This window comes from Pleurodeles waltl, chromosome 3_1 (assembly GCF_031143425.1).
Source record: "Pleurodeles waltl isolate 20211129_DDA chromosome 3_1, aPleWal1.hap1.20221129, whole genome shotgun sequence".
Taxonomy (NCBI): domain Eukaryota; kingdom Metazoa; phylum Chordata; class Amphibia; order Caudata; family Salamandridae; genus Pleurodeles; species Pleurodeles waltl.
In genome coordinates this window covers 162,137,532-162,155,582 of record NC_090440.1, presented here as the reverse complement: position 1 = coordinate 162,155,582, position 18,051 = coordinate 162,137,532, and the positions used below count along the sequence as shown (strand labels likewise).

General features: G+C 48.9%; 1 protein-coding gene across 3 annotated transcripts in view; it reads right to left on the bottom strand.

Annotated features, from left to right (window-relative positions):
* The window catches only part of ACSBG1 (acyl-CoA synthetase bubblegum family member 1), a 450,391-nt gene that overhangs the window by 148,640 nt on the left and 283,700 nt on the right, over positions 1–18,051 (bottom strand). For all 3 annotated transcript variants that reach the window (XM_069222050.1, XM_069222049.1, XM_069222051.1), the window contains exon 5: positions 3,553–3,673. In XM_069222050.1, coding sequence (XP_069078151.1) covers positions 3,553–3,673 — 121 coding nt within the window. The remainder of the gene's footprint in view (positions 1–3,552; positions 3,674–18,051) is intronic.

Here is an 18,051-nt window from a genome sequence, read left to right as displayed (position 1 = left end):
GGAGCAGCCGATGATGCCCAATCCTGACGCCAACATACCGAACAACAATGGGATATATGGGGAAAGGGACCACGTTGAATCCTCTCAAGGCACAGTAACTTTGGTAAGCGCCCTCGATGTTTCATGTGTCTGCTCAACAAACTTTTTTGTTTTTCAAAAACAAACTTCAAAAAGCAGTATTTTTTTTTTTAAGAAATGATCCTGAAATCCTGATAGAAGGGTGTGGGAATTATCTTTTTTTTTGTTTGGGACCGCCAGCTGAAAAAAAGAACATCAGAGCATCCGCCCTAAATATGATGGATGGTCCTAGACATTAACAGTGACGCTGGATGTCTGTCTGGCTACGAGTATGAGGATTCCACAGGCGGAGCCAGTGGGTTCTCCTCTAGCACAGAGGTTCCCCACCTGGGGCCCGCGGAACCCTAGCTCCGTGACACATTCTCTGGGGGTTTGCAGGCCTTGGCCGGCAGGAAGGCACTTCTCTAGCTGGGGTCTCTACAGAAACATGTGTGTTTTTATATTGGTTAGTTCATTTGTGCAGCAGCGTTAAAAGCACTGCAAAGTATCTTGTAAGCTTTCCAACAAATGCATCAAGATAACTCTAGTGATTATTGACCCTGCAGGAGAGAGATGGAAGGTTTGTCTAGTGACAGTTTTGGCTCAGCTAAGGTAGCCTACATGGTTAATATACCTGCTGCAAATAATGTTTGTCATGCAAAAGAAAAGTATTTTATGTGCATAGCACAGTGGGTTACTGCTTTTGTCACAGAGATTCTTTTGTTACTGTGCAATTCATAAGTTACAATCGTAATCGAGCACAGTGAGCTATGAACTACCAACAAAGAACTCCATGGAACAAATTAGAAAGTTATGTTTTTCCACAGTGTTTCATTATCCTTAAGCTGATAAAAAAAGGTTTGCTTGCATAGGAATACATTATTATTAAAGTCAACGCTAGCCACTGTGTTATATTCTGAATCCTGAGTTTGTGCTTCTCCAAACCAAGCACTCTTAGAAAACGCCTACCAGTACAGATGGCATGTGAATCCTACACCTACCTTGTAGTCCCCTGTAAAGTGCTCCGACACCCTACGCTGGTATGAGAGGTGCTATAAAATAAATGAAATACATTTGACAGAGAGGCTATGGAGAGATGAGAGGCCCTTATGGTTTTACTTCCTTTCCCTACCAGATATTATATGATAAATCTTTCTCAGATGTTATGTACCTTAAAAATAAAAACAAAAATCGCTTGGCAAATGTAGAATCTGACCTGAGGATTCAGTTTTCCTAAATAAAATCAAACACTGAAAAGTTAGTTGCTGAGATGCAGCACCAACCTTCCCATTAAGGTTTTTCAATTTTTGCATATTTTGTCAACATAAAATATTTATATCCTTAGTAATTTGAGTATTTGTTTGGTTTGAACTTGTTTGTGTATTTTTTGTAAATTACTATTTTAATGTTTGAAATTTGAATTGTAGAAAGTGGTTGGCGGTCCATGGCTTCCAGTAGTGATTCATTGGGGGTCCTCATGAGTCAAAAGGTTGGGAACCACTGCTCTAGCAGAAACATGAGGGTTCATCCAACTTCAAATAGAGAATGTGAACGGTCAGTTTTATGGGCGAAATACACTGTCCCCCAAGCTCTAAATCACTTGTGAAAGTTACTATCTCTAGGGACAACGAAATACTAAAGTCTACTAGATAACACTAGATACATTAGCGGACCTATATTTTCCACTTTGTTTGGCCATGCTAACACTACCTCAACACATTACACCACCACCAGGTTCCTAACCACAGAGAGGTGCCGTCGAAAATGGCTGACACTGCACAATGGCGTAGGGCCAACATCACACCAATTGTGGATACTTCAAACACTGGACAGGTTGCTCCAACACTACAACATATTGGCGAGACTTTTCTTGGTCTATGGCCGGTGCTTAATTTGTGCTTGTTGTTTCCGGTGCTGAGCACCTGCACTTATTTGTGAGGGCCGGGGCTTATTCTTATGCCTGAAGCATTTTCTGCGAGCAAAAGACACATATCTGAAAGACGGAAGAAGGAAAAACTAAAAGGCGTCATAAAGGGAGAAAGTAGAAAGTTGCAGGATGAGCTGAAGGGGCAGGGGTGGTCGTAAATGGATTGAAGAGGCACGAGATGGCTTCAGGATTCAATGCTTCCAGATTTAATTACAGCAGCCTTGTGTTTAAGAGAAGGGCTTTGAGCACCGGCACCTCTTAATTTACAAATTAAGCACTTTCTATGGCACACTTGCTTGATTGATGAAACAAACGTGGATTTGTGGACAATCCGAACCCACAAAACTCACTGTACTCCACACACCCCTCAGAGGCGGTCAGGCCTGAAAGGCGATAACCATTAGGTATCATAGTGTAACTGGTATGTCAGAGGCAGACGTAACAGGCCCCAGAGAAAAATTACACGGAGACTGAGGCAGTCGGATGACAGCTGCGGGGAACGCACGATTTAAAATAATTTAATTCAATGTATTACGCAGTGTTTAGCTAGCACTGCTCATCTTATGGAAATTACCACAGCATTTGTAGTAGAAGCGCGGGTGCCAGCGCGGACCTCGTGCACCTGTTTGAATTTGCCCGGAAATAGCCAAACACTAGAGAGACGGTGCGGTGAAAAAACCCGACGTTACCTCAGGTCGACATATGAATGAGGAGAATGTTGAAATGGGCTAAACCAGGGGAAATAAAATTACCCCACAACAATGACGAATGCTGTCACACGAGACAATCAACCAGGGGTGAATTACTGACTGCATGTACCCGGAGGAGTCAAGCCTGCGCCTATGGTCGAGGCAGAAGAAGACACTAAAACGTGGGCCAGAAAACCCTCACCACCTAAAGACAATGTACCAATGGTATGAGGACGTTGTAAACACGACTTACAATAATTATAGTGATAATGCAAATATGCGCTTACTTTGTTGTATAACGAAAGCTAAGAAACAAACAGGGCATATATATATATATATATATATATATATATATATATATATATATATGTTAGGCATGTAAATAAAGACAATTTCACTATTGTTTTAACTTTGGCATTCAGCAACAGGAAGAATGATATTTATATTATTAGTTTAATAGTTTGGAAAAGGGTTGACTACCCATGCAAGTTTTTTTGCTTTTCTCTCTCCTCATAGCACTCAGATAAGTGCCCAGATTTTGGCAATTGATTAACAGAGAGAACTTTGCTCCTTCTTTCAGCTTACTGAATAGCTAATTGATCTTGGCTACTGTACAATACACTCTTGCAGGGCTGGGACTTCCAGAAGGCGAGGTAGTGCAAGGGTTTGCGGGCACCATCTAGTGGCAATCCCAAATTATTAAAAGGCAGAACATTTTTAAGTGTATGTCGCTCACTCCATGTAGAAGGAAGGTCATATTTGCCCGGATCGCTAAAATGCCCCCATTGTTCCTGCAGCCTTGCAGCCTGAGTCTGTTTATGCTGTTAGGTGTGAGCTGTATACATACATATACATACATACGTCCATACAACGGGTTACCTGCATTACTTTGTCCAGCTGCTTCTGATTTTCAACCATGATTATGTTGGCTCTTGAGTCACTGGCGACGTAGTGACAGGCTTCTGGGGAATTGGTTGAATAGATCCCCGTGGCGATACCCCTGTTTAAAATTGAAGGTTGATTGGTTGAAGTATATAGAATTGAGACAATCGATGAACAGCAAAATCGCTTAAGGACTAATTCACAAAGCGTTTTACACGAGTAAATCCAATACAAGCTTGAAAAAGAAGCAACCATTTACTCATGCCTAATTCAGGTCATAAGAATCGCAGAACTCATTACATTGTATAACAAATTGAAAAGTTTGGAACAGAGTGATCTTTTAGGGTAGTTGTCTCGTACCTTAGAAAATGTAGTAATTGATGCTGTGTATGTTCTAATAGGTTAAGAGGCAAAATCGCTTTTGCCACAAAACAATGTTGCACGCAATGGCACCTTCCACACAGAGGGAACCGAAGGGGCCGAGCCAGTATAAGTAGGTTTTTCATTAGTGGGAACAAGGAGGTGCCTCATTTAAATCGTCAGGCCCGTTGCATACTCCGGAGTAACTTCAAGTGAAACAGCCTTCAGCCAGTTTACAAAACCCCTAGAAAAGAGTTTTTTAGGATAGATTTAGCCATATGTTACAGATGGGCTCAGTGCAAGACGTTTTAGAGGGTAAGGCTGTAACTCTCCACCAATCACTGCTAAGTTACCACTATATCTTAGATGCCCACCTAGAAATCAGAGTAGCACTGGACTTGAATGAAGCAAGAAGAATTCTTGATTTCTGCTTGAAGAAAGAAATGAGGAAGGCCTTGGATCCTGCTGTCTCTTGGAGCCAAGCTCTGGAGCTGATCAATCAATCAATCAATCAATCAATCAGGACTTATAAAGCACGGCTGATCACCAACCAAAGGATTTTGTCCATTCTGTGTCTACGGGAAAATGTGTTCATACATATGGCCCCAAATAGGGTATCCAGGCACTTGCAGGTCCTGAGGCTTATTCGAACAGCCAGGTCTTGAGGGCCATTCTTAATTCTGGAAGTAAGGTGATGGTCAGGGGGTGCGTGGGGAGGCTATTCCAGGTTTTTTCTGCACTATGAGAAAAGAAGCATCCTTCACTTCTGCTTCAGTAGATGCGGGGAGTATGGGCAAGTGAAAGGGAGGCGGGCGTAGTCTTCTTGACGGTTGGTGGAAGTTCTGGCTGTGAGCAATGTATGCGGGTCCTTGGTTGTGTAGAGCCTTGTGTGCGTGGGTCAGCAGCTTGAATTAGCATCTCTTCTGTACGGGGAGCCAGTGGAGTTGCCTGAGGTGGGGTGTGATGTGGGTTCGTCAAGGAAACCAGAGGATGAGTCTGGCTTGCACGTTCTGTATGGTCTGAAGTCTCTGTATGATGTGTGCAGCGATACATAGAAGGTGTTGCCATAGTCCAGTCGGCTGGTGATGAGGGCCTGTGTCACGGTGAGTCTTATGTATAGGGGTAGCCACTTGAAGATCTTATGTACCATGTGCAAAGTGAGGAAGCAGGTGGAGGAGATGACGTTGATTTGTGATTTCATGCCCAAAATCCTGGTGTGAAGCTCTGAAACTATTAGGATCAACATAAGGAAAAATCTCAAAACATAGGCCCTCATAATGAACATGGCAGTCTGGACCGCCATGCTGGCGGTGGCGGTAATTGCTGCCAACGGCATGGCGGTCCAGACCACCATATTACTATTGTGGCTGAACCGCCACGGATGAAACGCCGCCACCGCCAGGGTCCCGCCACCAGGCAGCCTGGCGGTGGCAGCGTTTCAGATCCAACAGGGCAGCGCTGCAAGCAGCGCTGCCCTCCGGATAATGAGTCATATTCCCACAGCCTTTCCCTGGCGGTTTACACTGCCAGGGAAAGGCTGGCAGAATGAGTGACTCGGGCCTCTCCTGCGGTCCCCTGCCCTGCCCATGCACCTGGCATGGACAGTGCAGAGGCCCCCACGCACACCCCCGTCACGCATTTCACTGCCCGAATTACGTGCAATGAAATGTGCGACGGGTGCTGCTGCACCCGCCGCACTGCCAGATTGCCGCCGGCTCCATTTGGAGCCGGCATCAATGTTCAGGCCCAGCTGGATGTTCTTTATGTGGCCGGAGAGGGTTCTTCACGCTGGCGGTCTTCTGTTGACCGTTGGCGCCAATCTCGGCAGGGAATCCTGACGAGATCGTAATGACCCCCCCCATGGTGTTCTTATATTTTTTATTCTGTAGGGGAGACAATTGTTGCCCATGCCAGAATTGAAAATGGGTGAAATAAGGGATTTAGGGCCAGATGTAGCATTTTCCGTTTCGCAAAATCGGATGCAGTACGGTGTCTCAGACACCGACTGTGAGTCGCTATGGGGTCGCAAAGACCCACCTCATTAATATTAATGAGGTGGGTCGCATTTTGCGATCCCATAGCGAGTCCCTGCACTCACAGGGATGGTGGCCTGCTGAAGTCACCAGACCTCCATGTCTGTGACTGCTTTTTAAATAAAGCAGTTTTTTTTAAATTTTGCAGCCCGTTTTCCTTAAAGGAAAACGAGTTGCAAAATAAAAAAAATAACGAAACCATTTGGTTTCGGTTTTTCCGAGCAGGCAGTGGTCCATTGGACCACTGCCTGCTCTGAAAAACCCTTTTGCGAATGGGTTACCACCAGTGTGACACTGGTGGTAACTGCGAATTGCTTTGCGACCGCATTCGCGGTCACAAAGCAATTTAGCATAGCGATGCGAGTCGCAAATAGGAAGGGGACACCCCTTCCTATTTGCGAGTTGCATTCACAATTTGCGAGTCGGTACCGACTCGCAAATTGTGAATGAGCATCGCAAACGGCATTTTGCATGGCGCAAACTGCGATTTTCACAGTTTGCACCATGCAAAATGTTTGCTACATCTGGCCCTTAGTGCCACGTGGCGCTTACAACCTGTGGCGTTAGAGGACCCACCATTTCAATTCTCTTTTGGCGCAGCCATTGAGAATTATTTTGATTTTAACACTCGCACTGTAAGCGCGATCCACAGTATGGGATGCATTTAAAGTAATGTTACAAGGCCTTGCTTGGGCATCAGCAGGAACATGCGTTGTGGACTGGATAAAGGAGACTAAACTCCTGGCCTTGAAAGCGAAGAAGCGCGTGACATGCATTGCAAGCCCCAACTAGCAGCGACACAATGTGACCGCTTATCCCTGTTGGAGCAATTGTATTGTCTAAACCATGCTGCCTATTCGGCCAAGACATATACTGCAGCTGATAAAGCTGGTGCTCTTCTTGCCTGGCTGATTCGACAGGAGCAGCCAAGTTGACCGATCATAAAACTGTGCTCGGCTGTGGGTGATCTGGATAAACACAGCATGAGATACATAGAGAACTTATCCGACATTACACCTCATTATATAAATCGTCAACAGTCACTGCTCCGAAACCTATCACCTACTACCTAAAGTCAGTGCACCTGACTTGCGTCACACATGAGCAGAGCAGAAAATGGATCTAGATGAACCAATTACACTCTTCAAAATCCAAGAGGTCATACACGCCGTAGCCACTGGAAAGCTTCCGGGGCCTGATGGCCTCCATGAGAGGTTTATAAAGCATATGCCCCGTGGCTAGCCCCATGCTTACAAGTAATGTATGAGGAGGCTCTACAGATAGAGATGCCACAACCGTGGGCTAGGGTTACTTAACTCCAAACTATAAAATTCTGGAAAAAAATAGTGCTAGATCATCTGGCGCCTTTGGTGACCATTTTGGTGCTTCAGGATCAGAGTTGCTTTGTACCAGCCTGTACCATTTCTCTAAACCTGCAGAATTCTTGAGTATGCACCAGACAGATGGCCCACTCGAGATGCCTAGTCTTGGACCTGGAGAAACCCTTTGACTCTCTGGAGTGGCTCTTTCTATTTGCGATTCTGCCAAAATCTGGTCTCAGAAACCGCTTTTTACGTCTAGTACGCCTATTATATACAATGCCCATTGTCAGAGTTAGGACAGGATCCCTCATATGTAATCATATTGATGTGTGTAGGGGCACTCACCAGGGCTGACTTCTTTCTCCATTACATTTCTCCCTAGACATTGGACCCCTGGCGGCAGACCTACATGCACAGGGAAGTGACTGGGGCATACCCCGAAGCGATGGCATACATGCCGTTTCGCTCTATGCAGGCGACCTGCTCATCTACCTGTAAGACATCTATTCAGTACCTGCCACAATAGCCCACACCCTCCATAGATACGCTGACCTCTCTGGTCTGGGAGTTAAGTGGACTAAGTCCTGTCTTTTTCCGCTGAACCAAGCTATGCCTAATCTGCAGGTCACTCTAGGTGATTCTCTACTCATCTGGGAACACACTACGTTTCGCTCTCTGGGTGTCAGGATGTATCGTACACACCCAGATTTATTTGACGGCAAGATTACACGCTCTGTCACCTCACTGTGGGGACACATGATATTCTGGAAGTCATTACCTTTGAAAATGGCAGGGCACATAGCTTTACTTAAAATGGTTGCCCTGCCTCGACTCCTGTATTATTTTGCAAATCTACTGAAATAGATCTCACCTCCATTCTTTCGAGTCCTTGAGGGGCACCATTAGAGACTTTTTTATGGGGTGCCTCCCACTGTCAACTACCACTCTTCAGACTTTACCAACTGGCTGAAGCGCTAAACTCTGCTACAAGGGACTACATATTCCAGACTGCTTTGTGGCCCCAGGAGGCGGCCATTTTCAACATCATCTGCTCCCACTTGCCATTTCCAATGAGCGCCATAAAGTGCGAGGGTGCACACCACAGCGCAGGAAATGCTAAACTCTGCTACAAGGGACTATATACCCCAGACTGCTTTGTGGCCCCAGGAGGCGGCCATTTTTGACATCACCTGCTCCCACTTGCCATTTCCAACGAGCGCTTTAAAGCGTGAGGGAACACACCGCTGCACGGGAAATGCGCGGGGTGTGCCCAGGCCAGGGGCAGGAACGTACACACCCGTCAGAGCCCGAAGGATGCTGGGCTGGGCCTGCCCTCTTGGTTTTGGCTCCCGCCCTATTTTATCATGTATGTTTTGATGTAAGGTATAAGCTAATAGGTGGGCCTGCCCTCTCCATAATCTCATTCTTATTTTCATAGAGGTGTATTGAGGCTTTTAGTGCCCAGGGCCATAATATAGGAAGACGCAAACTGCAGGAGAGTAAAGTAGCATCCCCAAAACCTCAAAAGGGATCTACAATTGACTCCTTCCTAACCCGGGTATGGGCATGATTGCAAAAGAAATCGACTTGGCTGAAGGTTATATTTGGAGCCGGGGAAGGGCCGGAGTTGCAGGCCACTTGAGGGTCCTTCCACGGTCCCACTACTCCATAGGGTACTCGTATATTTCGCCCTTGGGACCCCCCCGATGACTCCCACCCAAGAGAGGTAGTAGCTGGGAGGGAGTACTTGGTGGACTCTTTAGTACAGACCCCACCTATAACCAAAAAGAGTGCTCCACCAGTTAAAGGGAAGCGACAGCCCAAGCATCAAGAGCTAAGAGGTTTTATGAGCAGCAAGGTGGGGGTCCCGGATGGTAGCCAGGAGTGGGATCTTGTACTGGATACATTTAAAAACATTATCGAGCAGTGTCTGGCTCCAATCCTAGAAAGGTTATCCAAATTTGACACATTGATCTCCACTTTGAATTGGTCAGATCCCGCGCTGACCACTCATGGGTCCCCAGTGCTGGAGGAAAGAAGATGTGAGGATAGTCGCCTGCAGGGAGAAGCTGTTAGTAATCTAGAGTTTAGGGAGGGGGGCCGTCCTCTCTCGGGAGTTCTGCCTTCAGCTCCTTCTAATGTTCAACTCTCACAATCTTGTGCTGCGGGCTTCTCATTAGGTATTATAAGGGGCCCTTTGTTTCGTGAAGTTGGGAGGGAAATGGTGTTTCAGGGGCAATCCATAGAGGGGGACTCTAGAAATAAGGGGGGTAGGGTTGCTCGATTTGCACCATTCAGAAGACTCTCCCGTCTCAATCGGCCACCTGAGTGCTGCCAATATGTTGCAGTATTAGCTGGTGTCCCCCCCCAAATTGAGTTTCCCCATGGTGAGTCAACGGAAAACCTGCAGAACAAGGTCTGTCACTGGCTGAGCCAAAACACTGGTTTTCACCCCATGGAATCTCGATATATACTATTTGCGTGAAGAGTTGAGTGGATTGGTCCTACAAATAAGTCCATTGAGGGTGACTATGTGGTGATTAATTGTAGAACCCCGGATATGGCGGGGAGGTTGATTTTCACTGCCAGGCAACCTTCTATGATGGGACCCGGCATTAGGATTCTGCTCTTAGGTATTTTCTGTAAGCCCACCATCCCGTCGGTAGCTATGGGTTTTAATTATCCGTAGCAGAGATTAGGGCTGTGCTCTGCTCACACGATATCCACCAGGTTCACCCCCCTGTCTGATTTTGGTGAATTAGATTGACAAACTATCACTGTGCCCATGGGTGTTCCGGCTGGGGTTTAGCCAGATGGTTGTGCTCCTTAGGAGGGTATTTCCGCATGCACATCCAGGGAACTAAGTTTCCATTCATGGAACTGTGCGGGTCTGAGGAATAAACTCTCCGACCCTCAGTGGATTACGTCCATCTCCTAGTATGACATCATATTACTTCAAGAAACATGGGCACAGGAGCTGTTTTCTGTAGAGGGTTTTGAGACCCATGTTGTATTAGCAACTCCTTCACAAGGGTCAAGAGCTAGTTGTGGTTTGGCTCTATTATTTCGAGTAACTGCACAGCTGCGAGTTGTTCCAATCCCTTTTAGGCACAGTGGTATACAGATATCTTGGGTTGTGATTTCTTATAAGTTTGATTTCTTTGTTGTAGATTTTTATAACTCAGTTTCTTACTTGGGTGTCAGATCAGGGCTCTAATTCCAAGCACTTCTGATCTTGGATAAGTAGCTGGCACCTCAGTAGGGGTGTTTAAATGTCCTTTTAGCAGGAGCTTTTAATGTCAAGATAGGAACAGCCCCTTTGGGTGTAGATCCCCTCCTTATGGATGATTGGGTATCGCCTACAGAATCCCCGGGCCCTAGAGGTAAACTGCTGGTGACTGAAGTGAGACATGCCTGTCTCTGTGATATGCTGGAGAGAGTGGCAAGTCGTGACTTACTCAAACCCACTTTTGTTGGGTGTGGAAAAGGGACTATAATTGATCATATTTTTATTTCTAATAGTTTTGCTGAGTGTTTTACCAAGGGGCTGATCCACAACCAACCATCTATTGCCCATAATGCCATAGAAGCTAGAATGGTTACTCCCACTACTGGGACTGTGAACTTGACTCCAGGTGTGTTTGGGCTGATTCCAAAAGACCAAGGTAGGAGGCTCAGCTGGCGGAAAGTTTTGATCTCCATCCTATTGGTGGAGGTTGTTAAGAGATGCAGGAATGTTTTTTCTAGCTCCTTCTTACTATTTGAGGCCCCACCAGTGCCCATTCTGGCTGATTTTCAGTCTGAATAGCAGCCTCAGATGTATTTTGTTGAATCTTCAAGGACTATTAAAAGAGCATAAAGGTGAATGGTTTGATAAGAATTGCTGTATTGCCAGGAAACGCCTCCACAAAGTCCTTAAGGACTACCCAAGGAATCACCAATCTCTCAGTGAAGCTAGGGCTGCTTACAAGGAGGCAATAAAACTTAGGAAGCAATGTCTCAAAGAAGAGAGGTGGGGCAGTTGCTGGGTGTCTGTAAGCTCAGGGATGTGAGATCCTTCTGGCATATAGTGAATGGGAAGCCTGCTTATCATGCTTCCCCTGACATTGTAGGGACCACCATACCAGCCCAAAAATGGATTGCCCACTTCAAGAGGGTTTACTAACTGGACAGTGTAGAACAATACACTGCTCCCTCTCCGTTGCCCCTAGAATTTAAAATAGAGGAAGTTCAGGTTGCCATCATGGGAAGCCTTTCCAATAAAGCCCCCAGCCCAGATGGCGTCCCTATGGACTTATATAAGGAAAACGTTGCCCTGTGGGCTCCGCTATTGATGAATGTTCTTAACGCTGCATCGCAAACTGGTATCCCTAGCTCATGGAAGTCAGCAGTAATAGTGCCGGTTTTAAAAAAAGGGTGTAGACAGGACCCAGCATGTTACCCCCCCATCTCTTAGCTGGACTCCACGGTTAAGATAGTAGGACGCATTATCCTCCTTCGTATCGAGGAATGGATCCAAACAAATAATATCAACTGCCCGGCCCAATATGATTTTAGAGAGTTATAGGGTCAATGGAACAGTGCCTTAATCTTAATCTATTAGTGGGGAAATATGTGGTAGCAAGAAAGGTGCTGTCTACCTAGCCTTTAAGTACCTGAGCTGTGCCTTTGATAGGGTTGTTTGATCAAAGCTACGATCAATCCTGGAAGGTCTTGGGCTGCCCCAACCTTTGGAAAATTTCCTTCAGGCGCTCCACCAAGATGTTAACTCCTCAGTTAGATTTGGAAAAGCAGGGGAATGCTCTGATGTCTTTAAACTAGCTAGGGAAGTCAGGCAGGGGTGTGTTATGGCACCAGTCCTATTTTTATTATATATCAATGGCCTGAATTCACATCTAGTTACCCATGACAAAGATTTTTTAAAGTCAAAAATAATCCCGTCCCCTCTTTATTATATGCAGATGACGCTGTCATCCTTTCTTGCACACTGAACGGTCTTAAAGTTCTGGTGGATCTGTTTGTTGATTTTATGGGTGACCTGCAACTGAATGTTCACACTTCTAAGACACATTTTATGGTTTGTGGGAAGAGGAACCCAAAACTCTGATCGATCTTATTTAAGGATCACGTGGTAGCAAGGGTAATCTCCTTCTCATATCTGGGTATCACCTTTGATAAGCACTGTATGTGGACCAAATGTCTTGCAAACCGCTGTCTGCACTTTGACCAGTCATGTGGGGCGCTCTTTAGATTTGCTCGTTTAGTTGGAAGCAAGTCTGTTTAACCATTGCTGCGGATCTACAAGATGAAATGTTTACCTGTACTATTATATGGCACTGAAATCTGGGGGTACTCCAACTGTATATCTATTCAGCGCGAAGAAAATAGTTTTTGCAGAAAGCTAGTAGGGGTGGGAACGGCTAGCCCAAGCCGGTTTATGCATGAGGAGTTGGGTCTGGTCTTTGCGGAAGATCATGCTAAAATTGTGCCTATGTTGTTGTGGATATCTGTCTGGAGTGGGGAAATGGCAACTTTTAACAGGAAAGTCATTGAGGACTGCCTCAGTTGTGACTTAGGCCTTCAAATCCCATGGCTTAACTATATTAGATCTTTAGCTTTATCAGCAGGGCACCCAGAATTATTTTTTTATCCTGAAGCATTGAAACGGGCTGACAAAAAGACCATGAAGGAACTGCTATTAACGCAGCTCAGTGAAAGTAGAGAAAACGCAGCCTTGGGTAGTAAGTCAGCCAGGACCCAGATGATTTTATAAACTACTCTTGGCACAGAACCCTATCTTTCCTTTGTTAGAAACCCATGGGAAAGAGCTCTTCTAACCAGGTTCAGACTAGGTTCCATCCTTTGCAACTTATGCTTCCCGCCAGGCCAGTATGAGCCATCTGCGATAAAAATTTGCCCATGTGACAACTTTTCACTCCAAACCTTAGAACACTTGGGCGGTCATTACAACATTGGCGGTAAAAGCTGCATGCCGCCGTGCAGAAGACCGCCAACACACCGCTGCGGCCGCGGAATTCCGCCACAGCTATTATGACCCACATTTCAGAATCCGCCAAAATTCAGACACCCACACAAGTCCGCCACACCAAAGGTCAGTGATAAACTGGCGAAAACAAAACCTCCACCGTCACGCCAACAGAAATACGCCGACACTATCACGACCCACGAATCCACGCGGCGGTCTTTCAACCACGGTATTCCATTGGCGGTACACACCGCCGCGCTCAAAATACACACACTCTTACAAAACACTACCACATTGGACAATTTGAAATACACACACCTGATACACATACACACACCACTCCCACACACCCAATACAATATAAAACATACACATCACCCACAAACCCCTACGACCACAATTACGGAGAGAAGGCCAGAGAGAGAGCACCAGCAAGAACAACAGCATCCACAGACACACAACACCATCACCCACAGAACTTCCACGCACCTCAAACAACACACCACTACATATCAGCACACATATCCCCACACACTCCACCCCACACATCACCTACACCACCCCATGGCACGGCAAAGACACCCTAGGTCCTCGGAGGAGGAGCTCAGGGTCATGGTGGAGGAAATCGTCCGGGTAGAGCCACAGCTATTCGGAGCACAGGTGCAGCACACATCCATTGCAAGGAAGATGGAGCTATGGCGAAGAATAGTGGACTGGGTCAACGCAGTGGGACAGCACCCAAGAAATCGGGAGGACATCAGGAAGAGGTGGAATGACCTATGGGGGAAGGTGCGTTCCGTGGTCTCAAGACACCACCTGGCTGTTCAGAGGACTGGTGGCGGACCCCCACCTCCTCCCCCACAACTAACAACATGGGAGGAGCAGGTCTTGGAGATTCTGCATCCTGAGGGCCTCGAAGGAGTAGGTGGAGGAATGGACTCCGGTAAGTCAAATCTTAACTATTACAACCCCCACCCTACCTGCATGCTATCACATACCCCCACCCTCACCCCTCACCCCCAGCACCCCAACTCCTCACATATGTCCCAATATCACAAACCACCCATCCCAACACCAAGCCCTGCAGGCAACAACAAAGCATGGACACCCATCACTAAAGCATGTCCACTGCACATACCCATACAATCCCCTAAACCATCCTCACACAAGGTCTCAAACAGGAATGCAAGCACTGGGGTACACGGTCACCCACCCATTGCACACCATGACACACACAGATGTAATAACCATCCTTTTATACCCCTGCAGGACCCCTACCCAATGTCACCGGACAGAAGGGTCCACACATGTCCACACCACCAACAGAAGAGGCCCACAGTGATGACAGCACCTCTGTCCAACTGGATCTAGATGACCAGCCCTGCCCATTGGGGACCTCGGGACAGTCGTTTACCATCACCCAGTCACAGGCCACTACAGACCTTCCACCCTCTGGAAACACCAGCACAGCACCCACCCAGCGGGCCCATACCTCCGTCCCCAGGACACGTCAATCAGCTGTGTGTCCACCAATACAGGGAATCCAGGATAACCCACCACCCCAACAACAACAGGGACCTGGGGGCAGTGGTAGTGAGCACACGGTCCAGGGGACGGAGGCCCAGGACCACAGGGGAACTGGGAGGGCTGCTGTGCGACAGGGGGTGGACAGGCCAAGGGAACCCACTCTCCACAAGGCCCTCTCCTCCATCATAGGAGCCTACCACCACTCCGAGGAGACGATGGCAACGGTACTGGCCAAGTTTCAGGAGACCCAGCGCCTGCAGGAGGAACAGTATATGGGATTCAGGGAGGAACTCAGAACCATCAGCTCCACCCTGGGCACCATCGTAGGGGTGCTGAAGGAACTTGTGAACACCAGGAGGGACACTGTGGCACTACAAGGGGCCCCTGACACTAGCATGGACGATGAACTGCCCACCACCTCCACCGGCGCTAGTGGACAGGAGGCACCGCCACAGGACAACCACACCAGCACCCCATCCCCTCAGAGGGAGAACCACTCCGCAAACGGTCCCTGAGATCCAGGACAAACACAGAGCACGATGCCAAGACCCCGCCGAGAAATGAGACCACCCTGATTGTCATCCTAGTGTCCCACTTTGTCACCCTGTCCATACTGAAACTGCCCCAGCCCCACTTCCTATGCCCATATGGGCAATGCACCTGTGAGACTAATAGACTGGCAGTGGAGGTGTCTGGGTGGGGGAGGAGGGCTGTGGGTTTCCCTAGGCCAGGGCGAATTCCGTAGGCAAGGGCCCTCCGTATGTCAGGCCATGTGGTACCCCAGCCCACCTCTGTAGAGTGCCAAGTACAGGTAGTCATGGCAGGTATGTGTGCAGAGGTCGTCCATAGCCTTGCAGGCCATTTCCCAGAAATTGAACAGTGGAGCCCAAGAGCACGGTGTAGTGCAGGGGGCTTCTGTGTCTGTCATGTCCGCCAACGGTAGCGGCAAATGCATGCACTCAACATGTCTTTCTTCTGTCTTCCCCCCCTTTTTGTGGACTCCCTGTTCTTGTGTGCATTAGCATCATCAGGCGGAGGAGCAGTGGCAACGGAGCAGGAGGGAGCTGCATCCCACATGGCCCTGGAGGGCGCAATACGGAGTCTGAATTCACCAGTGGGACGGAGGGCGAGGGGAGCTCCACGGCGGGGACAGGAGCTGACACCAGCGACACGGACTCATCCTCTGATGGGAGCTCCCTTGTGGTGGTGGCAACATCTGTGCCCCCGCATCTACAGCAACAGCCGCCACCCCCCCTACCAGCACTGCCCTCCCAGCAGCCCCTCAGCCTTTGCCCCGTGCCCGCTCAACCAGGAGGGTGAGCATCACCTTCGCCTCAGGCACCTCAGGCCCTGCCCCAGTCACCCCTGCTGCCCTCAGTGAGGAGGCCATTGACCCCCTCAGGTCCCTCACTGTTGGGCAGTCTACCATTTTGAATGCCATCCAGGGTGTAGAGAGGCAGTTGCAACAAACCAATGCATTCCTGGAGAGCATTCATTCTGGTCAGGTGGCCCTTCACCGATCTTTTCGGACTCTGGCCTCAGCACTGATGGCAGCCATTGTCCCAGTCTCTAGCCTCCCCCCTCCCCGCTCCAACTTCCTCAACCCGACCCAATCCCCTGTACCTCAGCCTATCCCAAGCACACCTACAGACCAACATGCACACACCTCAAAACACAAGGGAAGCTCAGGCAAACATAAGCACCACACATCCCACAGGCACTCATGCAAGCATCACACACATGCAGACACACCAACATCCACTGCCTCCACTGTGGTGTCCCCCTCCTCCTCGTCTCCCTCCCAGTCTCATCTACACACTCCTGCATGCAGTACCTCTACAGCCACTACGTCCCACTCCAGCACACCCACCACCACACCCCGCTCATGTGCAGTCACCACCCCCACTACCATTCACACGTCTCCTCTGTCCTCTCCCAGTGTTTTTGTGACACTCCCTCCCAAGATACACAAACGCAGGCACACACCCACCCAACAGCCATCCATCTCACGACAGCCTCCAGTGCATGCACCTTCACCCAAAGTCACCAAACGTACACCTCCTACAACCACCTCTTCCTCCACTCCCAAACCCCCTCCAGCTACCCGTCCCCGTGTGTTTCCAAAAAACTTTTCCTGTCTACCCTTGACCTCTTTCCCACACCTCCCCCACCCCGTCCGTCTCATAGGTCCCGAACTAGCACCTCAGCCACAACATCTCCGGGAGCAGTGGTGCCTGTAGTCACCGGAATCTGGAGTGCACCAGCCACCAGGGCATCCAATGTGGCACAGAGCCACAGCACAGACAGTCCCCCACCTGTGAATCATCAGAAGTTGGCCAGTGCCCGGTGGGAGAGGGGGAAGACTCCAGCCACCAAAGCCACTCCGAGGGGTCCCGTTGGGAGTGTGGAGTCAGCTGTGACACCTTCCAAGGTGGGGAAGGGCCACAAGAAACCCGGCAAGTCTGGGAAGAGCTGCACGGTGGAGAAGACCGCCATCATCCCAGCTGCCCAGGAGGCCACCGCCATCACCAGCCCAGCTGCCCAGGAGGCCACCGCCAGCACAAGCCCAGCTGCCCAGGAGGCCACCGCCAGCACAAGCCCAGCTGCCCAGGAGGCCACCGCCAGCACAGCCCAGCTGCCCAGGAGGCCACCGCCAGCACAAGCCCAGCTGGGCCATGAAGGACCGCCAGCAAAAGGCCCGTTGGGCCATGAAGGACCACCAGCAGCTGAGACCCTGCAATGGAGACAGCCATCTGAGGCACCGCTGAACAGGGCACCGCCATCTGAGGCACCGCTGAACAGGGCACCGCCATCTGAAGCACCGCTGAACAGGGCACCGCCATCTCAAGCACCGCTGAACAGGGCACTGCCATCTCAAGCACCGCTGAACAGTGCACCGCCATCTCAAGCACCGCTGAACAGTGCACCGCCATCTCAAGCACCGCTAGCCCATGAGCGGCAGGGGCACTGACGCAACTGAGTCGGTCACGGGGTGAATGATGCACTCTGGGCACCATGCCCCCTCCAGAACCAGTGGAGACTGACATCCACTACCTCTGTCCTTAACAGGATGAAGCACTCTGGGCACCATGCCCCCTCCAGAACCAGTGGAGACTGCCATCCACTACCTCTGTCCTTAACAGGATGAAGCACTCTGGGCACCATGCTCCCTCCAGAACCAGTGGAGACTGCCATCCACTACATCTGTCCTTAACAGGATGAAGCACTCTGGGCACCATGCCCCCTCCAGAACCAGTGGAGACTGTCA